The sequence below is a fragment of the Calypte anna genome, chromosome 2 (assembly GCF_003957555.1).
Source record: "Calypte anna isolate BGI_N300 chromosome 2, bCalAnn1_v1.p, whole genome shotgun sequence".
Lineage (NCBI taxonomy): Eukaryota > Metazoa > Chordata > Aves > Apodiformes > Trochilidae > Calypte > Calypte anna.
The window spans coordinates 129,079,799-129,097,674 of record NC_044245.1 but is presented as its reverse complement, the minus strand read 5'-3'; the positions used below and the strand labels follow the sequence as shown (position 1 = coordinate 129,097,674).

Sequence of the window (17,876 nt, the reverse complement as noted above, 5' to 3'; positions counted from 1 at the left end):
GCAGAATGGAAAGGACACTGCTTAGCCCACAAGCCATCCTCTTACAGTCTTGCAGTGTTCACTTCAGAAGAGACAATTAAAAATATAGAAAATACAATTTTCAAGTGTAAATGGAAATCCCCAATGTACTTGATCTGACAGCTATTGCATTACAAAACAGAATTACTATTTTAAAGCCTTGGGCACTGGCAGGGCTCTGATGCCAGCTATATAAAACCACCCTGACAGACAGTCATTACCAAGGTTAATCTCTGAGAATTAGGACGAGGCAGTCAGTTTTAATATATCAGAATCAGCTAGGATCCCATCTGTATCTACTATGGTCCTTACTTTCTTAAATCCAGTTATATAAAAAGATTTTTCATCGGAGTTGTAGGTGTTTTTTCAGTGAGGGACCAGTTGCTTATTATTATTAATTAAATATAAACTCTCAAGACACATCTCTCCTAAAGACCTTGTGGAAAGAAGTGTCCCTTATCTGATACCCACTCAGATCTGACACACCATGGGTACAATTTTTTTTTTCAAGTGTGGGACAATTCTTTTTCCTAATGATATTTTTAATGAGTTCAGGATGAAGGAGTGAAGGACTTTGAGCCTTTTGCTGTGGATGGGTGTGAGTTTGAGCAGCAAGGCACCAGTGTAACTAGCAGGACACAGAGAAACTATCAGAGAAACATTGAACAAATTTGTGAACACAAATGAAAAAAACACAGACATTTTAATAAACATTGCACCGAAGGAAAACTTTTCTAGATATGAATTAAATGGCTTAAGAAAATCAACAAACCAAATATCACCAATTTGAAACAGTCATGGAAGAAAGAAACATTTGCAAAAGACAGGAGGTGTTTGCAGGAGACATAACTGTCCTAGCTCACCATTCCCTGAAACTGTATTGAAGATTTTCTGTCATGTCCTTTGATGAGAGAAGGAAACAGCTCTATGTTACCACTGATATGCCTATGACCATACAGTTAATAGTGACACTTGCACCTATCACAGCAGGTTTGTGCAAGTCATGTCATGCGCACACGGGGATGTATAAATCTGTACATCAATTAACACATTAAGCCACTTACATAAGAGCCATGTGGGTTCTTATGCATGTGCAGACACTATGGGACACAGTTCTGGGAGGGGCAAAGACTCTGTATCTCCCCCCTGTCTTGCAAAATCCCCTGAGGCTTTCAGCATCATGCTCAGGGATAACATCTCCATGGCAAGGGCTGTCTCTGCCCCTGCCAAGCCAGGGCACGGCAGAGCAGATGGATTACGAAGAGGTTGCAGATAAGGTTATTACTAGGCAACCAGTTTTAACTATGCCATGAATACACCTTTCATGATAAAAATTCATCTGTAAATAGTGAGGTGACACAGCAGTTAAAGGACAGTAATTACTGAAATGATAGGACAGTTACATAAATGCTGAAGAAACAAGTAGTAGTATTTAGGCAGTTTGTACTTACTGGCATCATCCATAAATTCAAATTCACCCCCTAGTTCAGCACTGGTTAAGTGGTACTGGTCAGGATCAGTCAGGGCACTCAGCAGAATCAGCAAAACCACTGAATTGATAATCTAGAGAAAAAAACAGAAAAAGGGTCAGACTGAGAAAGCAATCTTCAAAAAAAAACTCTGGGCAGGATATACCCACAACAGTCCCTAACAACTATGGCAGAGGCTGCTTTCCACCTGTACAACCCTTAACTAACAAAGAAACCAGTTTCTCTGTGTTTGTGTAAAAAAGACCTATTTCTTCCCCAGGTGGCAGCAGGAAAGTGAAACAAAACACAGATTATCCCTTTTTATTTTCTCTCCCACACCATCAGACAAGTTACCCCTGCACTTTTAGATTATAAAACATGTTAGCACATCCACTTCAGTTTGTTCTATAGCAAAAACTAAAATAAATAAAAAACAATAATTATTACAAATTAATGTTGTAGTCAAGAATTATCATCATGACAGAGCTGGAACTGGGGACAGACCCTGTAAAATTGCTAGATGACCAAAGAAAAGCTGATTTGGTGAAAGAAACTATTTTAAAAGAGGCTGTGAGTGATGAGCTGGTTTAACCGAGCTACTTAGATCAGGAAACCTTGAGGGGATGGGTGTAAGTGGCAATGTGAGCTCAGTGTCTGGTGTGCATGTTTCTGTGTCTTATGGCCCAGAGAGACATTCACATACACAAAGGCTTTGGCTACAAAATGCAGTAAGTGACTGAAATGCAAAAACATAGCCTTGAGTTATTCAGTAAAAGTGGACTGGCAAGTACCAGCTATGAGAGTACTGCAGAAGTAGCCAAGATCTGTATTTTAAAACAAATCTGAACAAAATCCTACTAACACTTTGAAGTGAACTGAGCTAATTGCAGGAAAGAAGATTGCTCAGTGGGAAACAACACAGCATGGCTAAAAATTATATTACAGAACTAGGAAGATGACTGATGAATGGGGAAATGGAGACAAGAAAGCTGATACTGGAGTATGCTGGGAAAGATGGGTTTTTATTGCTTTGGTTCTCACTTCAGGGTCATACTAATCTGATCGTAAGTTACTAACAGCAACAAAAAGGTGTAGGAACACAAACTCTAATAAGACAAAACAGACTAGAGGATTTCTTGGCTAAGATCAATGGGTTTTGATAGGCAAATTCCATCAAGTTTAGCTTATACCAAATCTGTTTGAAAAACTGAAAACAGATTGAGCTCAGAAGAGGGGGAAAGCACAGTTTATTCATTTACAATGCATGAAGGTCACATAAAGAATCTGTAGCTAGATTGTGAGGTTTAAGAATAAAATAAACCCAAGAAAAGATAATCAAGCATTCTTCCCATTAGCACTTCAAACTTAGATAGTCATAACCTACAATCACCATGGACTTGTCAAGGACAAATTGTAATTATTTCATCTTATTTTCCTTTCCTGGAAGAGTAGAAGGCCTTGTCGGCATGGAAAAAGTAGTAGATATTCTCTTTTTGCATCTTAGCAAGCCTTTTGACATTATGAGGTTCTCAGAAACATGTAAGGAAACCCTCTCTAGTTCAAAGTGCAAGCAGGTGAGGTGAGTGCACAGCCAGCTGGAGAGTTGCAATGAAACTACAGTTGTCAAGGATTCACAGACAGGATGGAAGACACACTGATTAAGGCTTTCCAATACTGTTGGAAGATTTAGTTTCCAGTAATTTATGACTTGTATCTTTCTTGTCAGACAATGCTAAGCTGTGAGTACTTTAAGAGATAAGATTTTGACCAACTATGGCAAAATTCACACAACAGAGCACAATTCTGAGTATAAAGAACATAAAGCATCACATTTGTGACAAGAGGAGAAGCAGAAGAACAAGAAGATAAATAACTGAGTAGGTAACAGTTCCTCAGAGAGGAGTCCAGGTATGACTGAATAAACTGAACGTGACTCAGTGCCATCCCATGAGCTCATCTTTGCAGCTACATGGTGGTGGGCAGTTCCACAGAAATATGAGTATTAGACACACAAATCTTCCTCCAGCTTGGCCTCCACAAGGTCTCTGCAGAAAGAGTTCAGTTCAAAGTCCTTCTAAAACACACCAAGAAAAGCCCTGGGGAAGATCCTGCAACAGAACAGAGGGTGATCAGACATCTGGAATGTGTGACTGACAGGTTAAAAACTAGGGGTTTTCTTAAGAAGGAAAACATGGAAGGAGATGCTCTCAGCCTTTAATGTGAAGAAGGGCCAGGACAAGAAGGAGGCAACAGACTTTTCACGAGATCCACTTGGAGGTGAGTAAAGTAGCAGACTTAAATTACAGTAGAAGCAAATTTAGGCAGCTTGCTGAACAGTAAGAATCAGCAGAAGAGATTGTCTGGAGCAGGGTAGAAATCTTCCTCACTGCGTTTTGTCATAGAAGAGTTAACAGCTTTGTGCTGGCAATGCTGTAGCCACAGACAGTCTTGCCTTGGTTTTGAAGAAACATCAGATTACTATCAAGATTCAAAGTTATATTCCATAAGTTCCACTAATTTTCAACATTGCTTATAAATTTACATTGCAATATTGCTTTTGATTTTACTCTTTTGTGGAAAGCTAGAGGACATATGCCAGTAATAAATGTTACTTAAGGAGAGTTCTCAAAATAACCAAGCAATCAGAAACTATAAATTTATATAGTGTTGCTATTTTAAAGGCATTAAAATTTAATCCTTTTTACAGATGTAGTCAGGGAGATTCATAAAATACTGACCTAGGCACAGTGCTTTCTTCATATGGATATGTCCAGATTCAAATTACGTATCTGTCAGCATTGCCTTTAAGTCTCTGGATAAGACACAGATTTTGTTTGTCTGATCTGAAGTCTGCTGCAGTCAGTAGGAATCTCTCTAATGCTCTTTAGTGCATCACTTTTCTGTTCTCTCAGGTTATTCTCTTGAGATCCTCATAATGATCTCTGAGCACCTTCCAACTGTGCTGTCAGCAGTGCAAATGAAATACACCATGTGTTTAGTTGCTCACTCTCCTTCTTAGTGAAGAAATGTGTGCACAGCTGGGTGTATTATATTTGTTAAAGTTTTTCATTTGTTTTGAAAGTGAGGCAAGTGCTAAATTTCAAGAAATGCTTTAAAGCATAAATTTAATGTGCCTAAAAACTTACTGATGTAGCATCTTCCAAGGACACATAATCAAGGACAAGAGCATAAAGTGATTCCCTGTTGATACCTGCAGTTGGCATGAGAGTTGAAATCTCTATTCTAGGAAAAGCAAAGGAGATTTTTCTGCTCACTAAATAAAGAGAGTTCCTGCAAGATGTTTTCCGTTCTTTCAGCAACAAATTATGTAACAACTAACTAACAATGCTTAGAAAGCTTTTTCATTATGCAGAGTTTCAGTAAGCAACTAAGCCCTACCCCTTCCCAATGAGACATGCTGTCCTTTTATGGGTGGAGAAACAGCATGAACATGCAGCAGGGTGGTGTTCTGTGGTGTGAATAAAATGCAAGATTTTGCATTATCAAGACAGAACTGTGACACTGTGTCCTGCTTCTGGTTATGGCCACAGTGCTACTCACAGTCATAGGAGAGGATCCCCAGGAGCACTAACAGGCATTACTGGCTCTGCCCAACCCCATCCTTGGGCCTTTCCACATCCCTGACTGCAGCCCAAGACACCATTTCAGCTCAGCCTGGAGGTACCAGTACCTGTCCCAGTGGCACCACAGGAGTGCCAGTCTTCAGTCATGCTCCCTGCATGTACCCCTTGAATGAATCCTGTAGCCTGTGTCCAGTTGTGTCCCTGGTATCATCCCCTTTTGCTCCTGGCTCAGCCTCCTGGCTGGCCCCTGGCCCTGGCTCATCCCCTGTCATTCTGGGGGTTGCTGATGGACACCAGGATCTGCCTCCAGTTCTGCACCTTGGCTCAGCCCCTACAGGATGGTGCCCAAAGCACCCTAACAAAAGACTGGACAAAGATCCCTTAAGAAGTCCTACCTAGCATTGCCCAACTCTTATCCTGATACAGAAATAAAATAATAACATTTTAAAAACCCCAAATCTCACTTCTCTGGCAACCAGATTGAATATAACCCCCTTCTCATCAATGTGGATGAGGAAAATAACTCTGCCTTGTAAAGACCATAGAATGTGTAATGAAGAGGAGGAAAACAGGAAATATTATGGAAGAGATAGCTAGTCCAAATATTGGAGCTTTATTTAGATTACACTGTTTCAGATCTTTGTAGAAATATTTTAACCAGCAACAACTGTGTGGGAGAAGGTATATGCAGGCAAAAGGGAGAAAGCCAGTACTAGAACCAGTACAGCCATTGCCACTGCTTCCATCTCTACCATAATAAGGAACCAGCATCTTATGGTGATGTGAGGCAGCTCTGCAAGAAGGAACGTGCAGCATTTAGGATGCAAGGAAGCAACCTCCTGGCTTCCACAGACAATGTTCAGAAGCTAATGCACTAAAATTTCAGACCTCTGCCACCAATGAGTTGCCTTCATTTCTATGTAATTTGTTCCAGAAATCAGCAGTGAACTGTGATGACCCATGGAGATAAAATACAGGGGAGGGAAGGTGTCAGGAACTATTGTATCAAAAGGTGATGAGAAAATGAGTACCACTATGATTTCAGACCCTTCCCAGAAGTGCTGCTGCATGATATCCATCATACTTTATCCAGAATAAAACTATTTCCAGTAGCTCCAAAGACTATGTCATTAACACAGATATTTTGCTGACTCCTGACTCAGGCAGACAGAGAAATGCTCAAGCCAGAGACATCTGTAGGTTATGTAGATGTCTGTAAATACTAAAAGGATTGTCAAGAGTTACAATGGTTTAATTTTTCACTGCCTTTCTCCAGCTTGCAATCAAGAGTTGAAATAAAATTGCTCTGATAAAGGAGCTTAGAAGAAGAAATATTAAGCTTACTTTAACTTGATACACCACATTAAAAATACACCAGTTTTTCCAAAATACACCAGTTTTTCCACTGAAGCCCAGAGTCTCTTCTACAAATGTTCTACTACAGCTCTCCTAAGAATTCCTAATGTGTTGAGGAGAGATCCTTATATTTTAAAATGCAAGGAAACCCCTTGGCTTTATTTATATTGAAATTTATAACTGAATCTGTGCCTGTAACTGTCTGGATGCTGTCTATGCAGTGAAAGATGTATGTACACTTTTAATTCTGGGTCTGTTTTCAGCTTCACTGAACTCAAAGGATCCACTGAAGCATACTCCTTAAATCTCTGCATTGGTGTAGAACTAACTCGCTGCCTCTGCTCCCAGCTGAGGGTTCTTTACAGTTCCAGAGAGTTTAATGACAGTGAACACCTCAGTAATATTTGGGTACAACCCCCTACCCCATGCTTTTAGATAAGAGGAATAAAATAGAAAACTCCAGACATAAACTTTGTTTTTGTGATGTAGAAAATAATTAAAAAATAGATCAAATGAAAACACAGCCATTCTGGCCACCCCCCCCCCTCAACTTTCTGTAATTTGTATTCATGAATACTATGCTTGATATGGGCATCTAGTTACCAAAATCATCACTGTAATTTATTCTATAGTTGCTTACCTGACATGGTATGAGAAACCAAATGAAAGTGGAAATTATATTTTTGAACAAAAATGGTGGCAACTAAGCAGCAAATAACAGCAAATTTATTTGAGGATGCTGAACAGTGAGCCATCTTCAGGTATTGCTGACCAAGGCTCCTAAACCTTAGCCAAGTTCTGGCACACACCATTCTAGCATATTTTAAGTACCCCACAATACTGGCATATTCTAAATATTTTTAATAAAACTCAAGAAACTCTCAATCAAAACTCCCATGCCCTCTATATCTCTCTTAAAAAAAAAACAATCAAGGGATGATTCTAGGTCCTCGCTCTCTATAGAAACAAAGCCCTGGTCTTAATTTTTTTTTTCTGCTTAAAACTAAATTAACAACAGAAGAATATTTTATTGTATTTTGATATTTGAGGTCACTATTAGTATTAGAAAAAGGGAGAAATGTATGGAAAATATATAGTTAGCTAATGCAACATCTTTAATTCTCTCCATCGACCTTTGTCTTCCCACTTGGCATATTCTTTGCATTTTTCTTGTTTTTTTTCTTTTAGAGTAGAAGATAGTATTAAATCAAGAACATTTTTGTTCATTGAGAGGACACAAAGACCCTACAAAAGGAAAAAAAATCAAGATAATTTTTTAACTCAATAGTTCAGGGTAGATCTGCACTATCTGAAGTGCATTTCCTAAGCTTCTCTGTTAGCATTGATGGTAAGATACATGATCTATGGGGTCATATAGGCAGATATTTCTATCTGTTCTCTGTCTGTTATGAAGAGTTTGTTGTTTTTATTTGTTTTCTTTGCTTTTCTGAATTTTGATTAAAGAGGAAATAAGGAGGACATTTTAGCAGTAAGTTTTACAAATGTCTAACTGCTGCAACATGAGCAGGAATGATGTGTCCTCATCCCTGTGTGCCCAGATTTCTTTACAGATCTCGTAGCAATGATCAGCCACCTTCCCCAACAGGGTCCCCAACAGGACCCAGGAGCTACCTCTGAATTCACCTCGGTCAAGTGGCTTGAACTCCTAGGAAAGGAGGAACAGAAGAGTCCTGGCTGTCAGCGTAGATACCTGTCACAATTTTTTTTTTGCTGTTTATGCCTCATGCTAATGAAAATGTTTCAACTCTCCAGTGCTGGGGAACAAGCTGCAGATGTGTTAGTAATGCAGAAATTAATGAATGGTCCAAGGAAGGAAACACAGCCACACTTCATTATTTTTTCACCCAATGAAGCACATAACAGTCTAAAGGAAAACAAAGATGGCCACATAAAGTTAGGTTAAATCCTTTTCACCAATGAAATTTACAGACATTAATACTAAAGCCAAAAGGTTGGAGTAATAAAAAAAAAAGACGAACTGTTTATTCAGGAAATTCAGTGCTTGGTTGTTTTACAAAGCATCTTAAAAACAAAAGATAAGCCTTTCTGTTTTGAGTTATTGCCCAATCTTAGAATAACAGGAGAAAAAATGAAAATGTTGTCCATGTACAAGTTGTTCTTTCTTATTTCTCAAAGCTCACATTTCTGGCTCCTACCTGAAATACTGCACTGGAATAAGGAGTGTGTTAGTCATATCAGAAGAAGCAATTAAGTTTTTATGTTCCTTGATCTGATGAAGGCAGGGTAGAGTCTGCAATTCTTGTTGCTTATTTTTCCACATTACTCATGAGAAATCAAAGGACGATCCAGGCAGGCTCAGACTAGCATATGACAGAGTGCATATTATAGAGACCATCTAATAGAAAGCTGCATAAAATATTTTAATCAGATTTTATATATAATTTCAATGTTGATTATTACAATGACACTAAGCACTGAACTCTAAAGGCTGTGCTGATTAAATTGATATAGGAAGTCCAGCATAATTTATCATCACTCTTCTAAATATTTCAACTACTGCCTGCTGCCAGCCTTTTAACTGTCCTAAGACCCAAATCACAAGAGGTCTGTTATTAATGAAATGTGGTAATGACTGCATTTATTTAAAGAAAAAATTAGATGGACAGGCTGTGCAGGGTGCACACTAGAGGTTTCTGCCTCCCTAGAGATAAAGAGTAATTTGTTACATACTGATTCTTAGTCTATGCATGGCTTAGGATAATTGCATGCAAATTTGTCTATGGATTCTTTGTCACTTTGCATTGTATTTAAAGAAAGTTAAACCTGTATCTGAATGAAGTCCTGAAAATGATTGCTGAGGTCTTCTGCTGAGCCCTAGGGAAATATGATCATGTACCCATGGTCAAGTCATAGAATTGCCAGACTGACTCACAATTTCTACTAAAGCACATCTCAGTTCAGGATGCTGTGAAGAGCTAGCAAATAATTCATATGCATTAAAACCTGATTAGAAAGAGTTGTTCAGCTGGCCAGTTGGGATTTGTTTGGTTTCCTTGGCTTACAGAAGTGTATTTGTGAGTCCTGCAGGTGACTGTGAAAGGTTGAGGGAAACCAGTCAAAGTCTTGCTGTTTATGTGAGTTGTGGCTGCTCCCATGGGTCTGGACCTTAGTGTGGACCCTTGACAGAGGATGGGCCAGTTAATGCAGCTGTAACTGAGGAGCTCAACACCTGGGCTGGATTGCCTGAGGCAACTGGCCCTGGCCAGCAGCTACTGTGCCTTTCCCACACCAGCTCATGAGGCTGTCTGTGTGCAGACCAATTTCCAGCCTCCTTGGACATGTGTTACTGCATTGCTGAGAGGAGCCTGCCTCAGCTCTTGGCAGTGTGCCACATATGCCCACTTAATTAAAACAAACAAAAAACAACAACAAAACAAAACAAATGAGATAAAACAAAGCAACAAAACCAAAACACACCGGAACTTTGATCAATTATTCTCATGTAGTTACCACAGGCAACTTCCACCAAAGTCATGCAAGGGATGAGGACAGCTGTCAGCACTAAACTGCATCCTTGCATCACTCTGCATCCCAAGGCAGGGATTTGGTTATGCAAGGCAGAAGCAGCCACACTGCAAAGGATGGTACAGTACAGACAATTACTGAAACAGTAAACATTGTGATCACATGAATCTGATCTGTGTGGGCACAGCTGTTTCATGGCTGGAAAATGCATCTCCATAAGGTGAAAATCTTCCACAAACCTGTGTTAATGTCAAAAGCATTTATCCTGTCTGCTTTAAGTAATTTAATATATCTTCTGACAGAACAAGACCTTGCTCAGCACGAAATGGAAAACAGCCACAGCACTTTAAAAAGCTCTTCTAAGGCAGGGGATCAGGATGACTGCAGACATCCAAAAGACAGCAGACCCACAGGAGGTCCAGGAACAGTGCACTAGGCTCAATTCCAGAGTATTCCTTCGGTGATCTCTTGCTGGCAGATCCAATACCTCAGATCGACCAGGAAAACTCCCACCTGCAGCAACAAGCTGTTTTTTCTCTTCCTGTTCAGCTGTTTGGAGATTTGGGGCTTTAAACCTGTACCCCAGCTGCAGAACAGCACAGAAACTCCTGAGCAAATTTTCAAGCCTCAACCAGTTTAAACTTCCAGAGTTTTACAGTCAAAGCATAAGCCTCACAATAAAACCAGAGAAAAAGAAAGCAATGAAGGAAATTAATTCTTGGCTATTTTGCAACATCCGTTCCATATGTCCAGGAATATATAAGACTAATTGCATTTTCCCTGACGTCAGCCTAATCAGCAATCAGTTTACGGAGCTTAATGTGTCCTCCTCTGGCTCACTAGGAGATACATATTAACCTTCAACAGAACTTCTAAACACATTTTATTTGATTAATGTAATACCCCCTCTCCTTTATATAAATACATTCATGATTTTTGAATAAGACACCAAGTGTAATTATAGCATACCAGACTCTCACTGGGTTTCTTTCCTTTCACAGGCATTTATGTAAACTCTGCTCTTCTTAGAACCAACCATCTGTTTTCTCACTGGAGGGAGACAACTGCTCCTTGTAATCCAAATGAATTTATTATCCAATTGAAGACTTAACTAAAAAAATAAATAAATAAAAAAGGTATTTCACAAAGGTTTGCATTTTCTGGATTGATGACTGTGTTGATGAGAAGAGACAACTGTATTACTATCCTGGACAACCAGTGCAGATTATCAGCTATCATTGCAATGATTCATATACTCTGTGAAAAATCCTAGCATGGCATTTGGGGATGTAAGAAAAATTGCATATGTAAGGGGATTAGAGCTTAAAGACATTTTCTGAAATCCTTGTGTTGTGTTACAGACTAACAAACAGTCCTGTAAATGCATAAGCTGTCCAAAAGATGCTTACAAGAAATTTTATCCCTCTAGTGACTTAAAAAGTTTTTAAAATGAGCCTAGTAATAAACTCAGAGATATATGACAGATTCTGAGGAGGAATCTGTTAAAATACTGTTTCTGCTCCTCTCTGCAAAACAGCAAACACACCAACCTGGCTATTTTCACTCATAACAGGAAGCACAGGTAACTCATGATTTGGCATTGCAATGAATCCATCCTTTTTTTCAGATAATCTTTCTAGCCTGTTCATGGATTGATTCTGTCACACAGAGGTGAATCACTGGGGTCTTACTGATTGTGTGATTTAAATTCCTTCCATATGGCACTTTATTTGTAATTTAACTGAAGAGGGCCTGAAGCATGAACTGGAGAAAGGAGGTGGGATGAGGTCCTGCACTGCAGAAACCCACTAGACTGTGCATGGTGAGAAGGAGTACTTTAAGGAGCTCTCCAGAAGCCATTCTCAGAGGAGTTAACTGTTATTTTATTTAATACTATCTAGTATTAAGTTACAATATTAAGGTAAGTTACAACCAGAATGGAGTTACTGAGAAGGTCCTTCAGACAAGGTACATTTTGTTCATGCTAATGATCAGTGCTGGTCTTTGTTTTTTGCTCTATCATGTCTAAAATGCATACATATTCTTTCAGCCACACAATGCAGGCCCTGAACAGATATTTTTGTGCAGGATCTGTCATTTATTTCCTGCTGGTCTTGAAGTTAATGAAATGGATGTGATCCACCCAAAGAGGAAATAACCTGAATTTCCTCCAGTTCCTGTCTCAGATGGATATTCAACATGTCCATCAGTCGTACAGGGAGGCCTTTGAAATTAGAACTCACATTTTTCTTTATTCATAATGAATTTCATTTTTTTTTTCTCCACTCTCCTCAAGAACAAGCATAGGCCCAGTAAATCTCCAATTAGTTACTTGGGAATATTACTCTTCTTTTTGAGAACTTGAGTTTCATTTTAAGAAACAAAGTGCAGACAAGAGAAAAGCCAATGATAATGACATGGCACTCGAGACATAAATACTTAATCACTGCAGCCATTTCCACTACAGAAATTGTGGATCTCAAGTCATTTCTGATTCTACCATGACCTCTTCACTTGCCAGTGGAGAAATCTTACTTTCTGCTGACATTACATCTCCTGCCAAGGGATGGGAAGCAGCCACGTCACTGGCACCAGCCAGCTGTTCCCTCTGAATACACTGTCCAGGTCAATCACCTCCTGAACCCTCAGAGAGCCCCATTCTGCAAGACTTCTTTCCCCAGTGCTACCAGTAAGGGATTGTTGGTGGAGGTGGTCAAGGTGGTGTTGCCTGCAGCATAACCTGACCCAACATCCCAGCTATATCATGTTGGTAGGACACAGAAAGTGACATCCCTGACTGACATGAAGGGACAGAGTCTTCAGTGAGCTTGCTGGTGTGCTATGATTGTTCATACAGAGACAGAGAGCCTTTATTATTCGCCCATTTCATTACATATAAAATCACAGAAAGCTGATTTTCTCAGTTCTTGTACTCAGTACAAGGCTTTGTACTTGTATTCATTCAAATTGCCACAACCTGGCACTGGAAGAACCAAGTTGCCAATCCACTGTAACAGCAGGCTTTCTAATGGTGCAATTTCCCCCTTCTTACTGCTTCTATTCTTTTTTTTTTTTTTTTTTTCCAAAACTTCCCAATTCTCACAGGTTTGAAAATAATTAATAATTTCATCATTCCTTAGAATTTCTTTTTTTTTTCCTGAAAGGACCTTTCCACCCTGTTCAAGGAACCCTTGCTTACAACTCCTTCCTGATATGAGTGGTGTCAGTGTAAAGGTTGCAGGAAGGGGGAGGGAAAGGCTGTGTGGTAATGTTTTGTTTAGATGAGCAGTCAGTGATGATCTCCACTCCCTTCCAAGTAAGCCTGCAGATTTCATTAATCTTCTAACTGGTACTTATGCACGTTGCCATGCATGCTGTTTCACATGGGGCTTAGGAAAGATGAGGAAGTAAGTGTGGCCCAGTCAAAAACTATACATTGAGCCTCTGTGTGACATGAGATCAAGTACATTCTACTGATCTCTGTAGGGTGTTCAGCCTGTAAATCAGTGAGGCCACAGCAAGCAGTGCTTGTCTTTTGCTTTGATCATAGAATGGTTTGGTTTGGAAGAGACCTTTAAGATCATCCAGTTCCAACCCCCCCGCATGGGCAGGGTCACCTCCCACCAGACCAGGCTGCTCAAGGCCCCATCCAACCTGGCCTTGAACACTTCTAGGGAGAGGGCAGCCACAACTTCTCTGGGCAACCTGTGCCAGTGTCTCACCACCCTCACAGTAATGAGTGTCTCCCTACTATCTAATTCAAATGTACCCTCTTTTAGTTTGAAACCATTAGCCCTTGTCCTAATACTACATGCCCTGGTAAAAAAAAATACCCATCATAGTACAAAGAGGCCACCACCCGTACATTTTCTCATCTATAAGGAATCAATACTTTTATTTAAAAATTACTGGAATTACTGGAATGAAGACAGAAATTAGGCATGTTTTCAACTGTCTATTTAGAAACATCCAGAACTGAAATATTACAGTTCCCAGTCCACAGTGAGCTTTCCACAGCTTGATTTACCTTCTTACCATATACCCTTCAGAGAGAGATGCCCAGCCTGGTAACTCACTGCTAGAAAAGATTCCTGGTCTTCTATTTTAGCCACTCTCTGCAGGGCCCTGGGAAGCATCAGGGAAGGGAGCCCTGGGCAGCTCTGGTTGGAATGGAGGGCTCCTGGGGTGACTCAGGGGTAGCAGCAGGTTTCAGGCACCCTGGGGTCTGAGGGAGCAGCCCAAGCCCAGGGCACTGACGCAAGGGACATGCATAGCAGGCAGCACTTGGCACACATGGCTCAAAAATGAAAGCTCCTACTTTTAATTTTTTTTTTTTTTTTTTTTTTTTTTTTTTTTTTTTTTTTTTTTTTTTTTTTTTTTGTATTCTTGCTCTTCCCCCTCAATCCAAGTCAATGTGAAATAATTCCCACTGTCCCACGTGGTACTGGTGGAGCCTCAGGGAGCGTGTAAACCCCAGTGCTGCGTGTGGAGAGAGTGGAAAATCCTTCCATGACACGGTCTGACATTGTTCCTTCTTTGTGTTTTAGATAAAGAAAGTGGAGTCAACTTACTCAGGAAGAAGACACGCTGTGCTTATAAATGCTGGTACTGATGGGGATGTTATTCTGACTCACGAGTACCAACCAAGTCACTTGGAACAGACAAAAAATGGCAGTTTCCCCCCAGACTCTGGCACTGGGGTTAAACCAGGACTGCCTTGGGTTCATTTCAGCAGTGTCATTGCTGTGAAGAGCACACTGATGAAGTTTTTGGTTTTTTAGCTATGGTACTTGTAAGACTTTATGCTCAAAATTGTTTCTGCAGTATTATTTGTGACCTTTGGATTTCATGTTTTAATACAAAGAAGTGTAAAGTCCACGCCAGTGAGATAAAAAAAACAAAGATTAACAACGAGCTGAACCAGACTGGTCCTCAGGTCTTGAAAAAAGTATTATCCCCCAGACAGCCATATTACTGCCATTTTAATCTTCAGCATAGTGATTATATTCAACATTGCAGCACCCTCTCAAGCTTTTCTTCTCAAGGCAGCACACCAGTTCCTGAAGTGTAGGTTATTCTGCAACCCTATTATATTTTCTTTTGAGGAAATTTCCTCTGGCTGCTCCAGCCCTTTACAAGTTACTTTTTACAATGACGTACCTCAGAGCTCTGTGGCAGAAAGTATATGGTATTATGTATACTGTTTTGCCTTGTCATGTAATGCTATATTATATTATTCTAGATGCAGTTGCTGTGGCTCTGCCAGGAAGAAGTTACAGAAACACAATAGCTATAGAAACGTTAGCATTCTGGGATCCATTATGTTCCAAGATAAAACAAATTTAAATATTTATTTCCCAGCTAATGATGCTTTATAGGACCATTGTAAGTGGCCATAGCTGCTGGGCATGTGTTGGAAATGCACATGGTGTTCCTTCCCCTTACCTATGTGGGAAAGTGCTCCCATCATGCAGCCCTGATGACTCCCCCTGCACTCAGCTCCCCACTCTCTCCACTATTTATAGGATACCAAATATACAACAAAAACATTAAAACTAAAGAGCTAAAACATCATCCCAGAGAAATCCACTACTTTTTCCACATTTATTCAGACATGAAATTCTGCCTTCCGAAATAATACTAACTCAGCACCGATTGAACACAAAAAAGTGTTATTTTAAAAGCCTACCGCCACTTTGAAGCTATGGATTTTTTCTCCTCCACAAGGTTCTACTACTGATTCATTGTATTCATAGTGATAGAAGTGATAAAACTTACACCTCACAGGTAGTGAGATATGAAAAGGCAACAAGAAAACCACACATTCTCGAGGGGGATATTTTTTCCTCAAGTAATTTCCTATAAAGCATCATAGCAAACAGTACACAGAGTACATGCTGATGTAGTGAAAAGACCCCTTGCTGACTTTGTAACCTAGCAGAAAAGCTTTAGCATTCATCATCAACATATGTCTAAATTTCTATGCTTAACAATTAGCCTTAAAAATCTGAATATTCTCAGTAGAGGAGAAAGCACAGAAAGAAATGGTTGTTATTGTCAGTTTGAAGTCACTTAGAAATCAGCCCTAAAAAAAATATATAAAAGCAGAAGGAGCACAGTAATAAAAGGTGTAAATCAGGAAATACCAGCTACTTAGAAAACATGTTTTGCAGAAAAATACTACATGAAATCAGGGCATTGGTATTTCAATGTTAGCAACTCGATAGGTAACAAAGTCTAAAAAGCTGTCAGACTTGTCTTTGTATCTAATACCAGCTGATGCGCTTAATTCCCTCTTCCTCAAATATCTTTAGGTTCACTGAACAACTAAAATATCTGTATCCCTGTCTTTGTGGAGCCAATGTGAAAAGGCTTCATTCAGTGAAAAGCAGAAAGAAATAACAAGCATCCTGGAAGAAATGCTCAAAAGCTTTCAGGTCATATTAAAAGTTACTGAAACTTCATTGCAGCCAGGCTGTGGATATTGCATTTAACTGTATTTCATTAAACAAGGATAGTTCTTTGAATGCACCTTTTTCTCAGTGGTGCAATATGTATTTCACAGGAAACAGAGCATTTTATCTGATTTCTAGGACACAAATGTCAACCTAGTCTTTATTATGCTGATTGAATTTATTTAATGAGCTGTCCTACAATGGAGGCCAGCCCTGCACTTTTCACTTGCTTCTGAAGGGAATTTCAGTAGTTAGCAAATAAGCCTGACTCTAATCTACTTCGTCTGCAATCATTTGAAAAATGATGCTTGGCAAACAGCTCTGCACAGCCTTGCCATCAGACCGAGACTGATTCCTCCCACCATGAGATGGTGAGGATTGAGAAGTAAATGACCTGCAGCAACCAGCCAGCTCTTTTTATTCTTGTGACACCTTTGCGAACCCTGTGACTACGGCAGGGACGGCTCTGGCAAAACCGCTTTTCCTGCATTGTCACCCAAGGGATTGAGAAAAGATTGTCAGAGACAGGAGTCGAATGGAGGGATTAATTCGCCTCCTCCTCCTCCTCCTTCTCCTCCTCCCCGAGTCTTTCCCCTGGTTGAGTAACCGAGTGTCGAGCAGCCCCTGGGACTAGCGATAAACCATTAATGCTGTGCCTCCAGGGACAGCTCTTCACTCCTGTCCTGAAACCCAGACGGAGGAGTTAAAAATTCGAGGGTGGGAGGTAGCAGAGGCTTCCCGGAGGTACCCTACGTGGGGAAAAAACCCCGAGAGGGCTCGACGACGACGTAGGGACGGGGACATCCCGAGGCCGCTTACCAGGTACCAGATGCCGAGGATGATGGTTCCGGTGCGGACATGGCAGCAGAGGCAGCAGCTGTTGGAGTAGAAACGCGCCCAGGGTGAGCTCAACATCTCCGCAGCTCCTCAGGGTTCCGCGCCTCTCCGCGCTTCTCTCCGCGCCGCTCCGCGGAGGCGGGACCGAGGCAGGGGCCGGGGCCAGGCATGGGGCCGCCCCTCCCGGAGGGCGGGACCGAGAGAGGAGGCGGGGGGGTGACATCCCCCTTATCCGTCCGTGATGGGGATTTCGAGTCCCGCTGTGCTCGTGTCCAGAACTAAACCCACCCACCCACTCTTCCACCCCCCCCTCAGCACCAGAGCGGTCACGCAGAAAAACGGAAGGATTTTCAAGCGCAAAGCCGAGGGAACTCAGTGAGCTGGCAGCCTGGCCTGCGTGTCCCCAGCATGTCACAGCTGGTGGCAAAGTGCCGTTCTCCTGGTGGTCCTACCCACCTCCTGCCAGGTAGGGCTGTGCTTGGAATTCGGGTGATGAGAGGGAACCCGTCATGGTGATTCCTTGGCAAAGCTTGCAGCTCATTTAGCAATTCTTGACTAGCAAAGCAGTAGAAATAAAATTCCATATTACTAAAAAGAAAGGTAAAATAGGAGATGGTGGTAAGGTTTGGATTATCCCCAAATTCTGAAAC

General features: G+C 40.8%; 1 protein-coding gene across 1 annotated transcript in view; it reads right to left on the bottom strand.

Annotated features, from left to right (window-relative positions):
* LAPTM4B (lysosomal protein transmembrane 4 beta) overlaps positions 1 to 17,429 on the bottom strand; it is a 56,603-nt gene extending 39,174 nt beyond the window's left edge. Inside the window, exons 1-2 of the mRNA XM_030446387.1 lie at positions 17,209 to 17,429; positions 1,470 to 1,581 (exon numbers count right to left, since the gene is read on the bottom strand). Coding sequence (XP_030302247.1) covers positions 1,470 to 1,581; positions 17,209 to 17,304 — 208 coding nt within the window. The 5' untranslated portion in view covers positions 17,305 to 17,429. The remainder of the gene's footprint in view (positions 1 to 1,469; positions 1,582 to 17,208) is intronic.
* Positions 17,430 to 17,876: the final 447 nt, after the last annotated feature.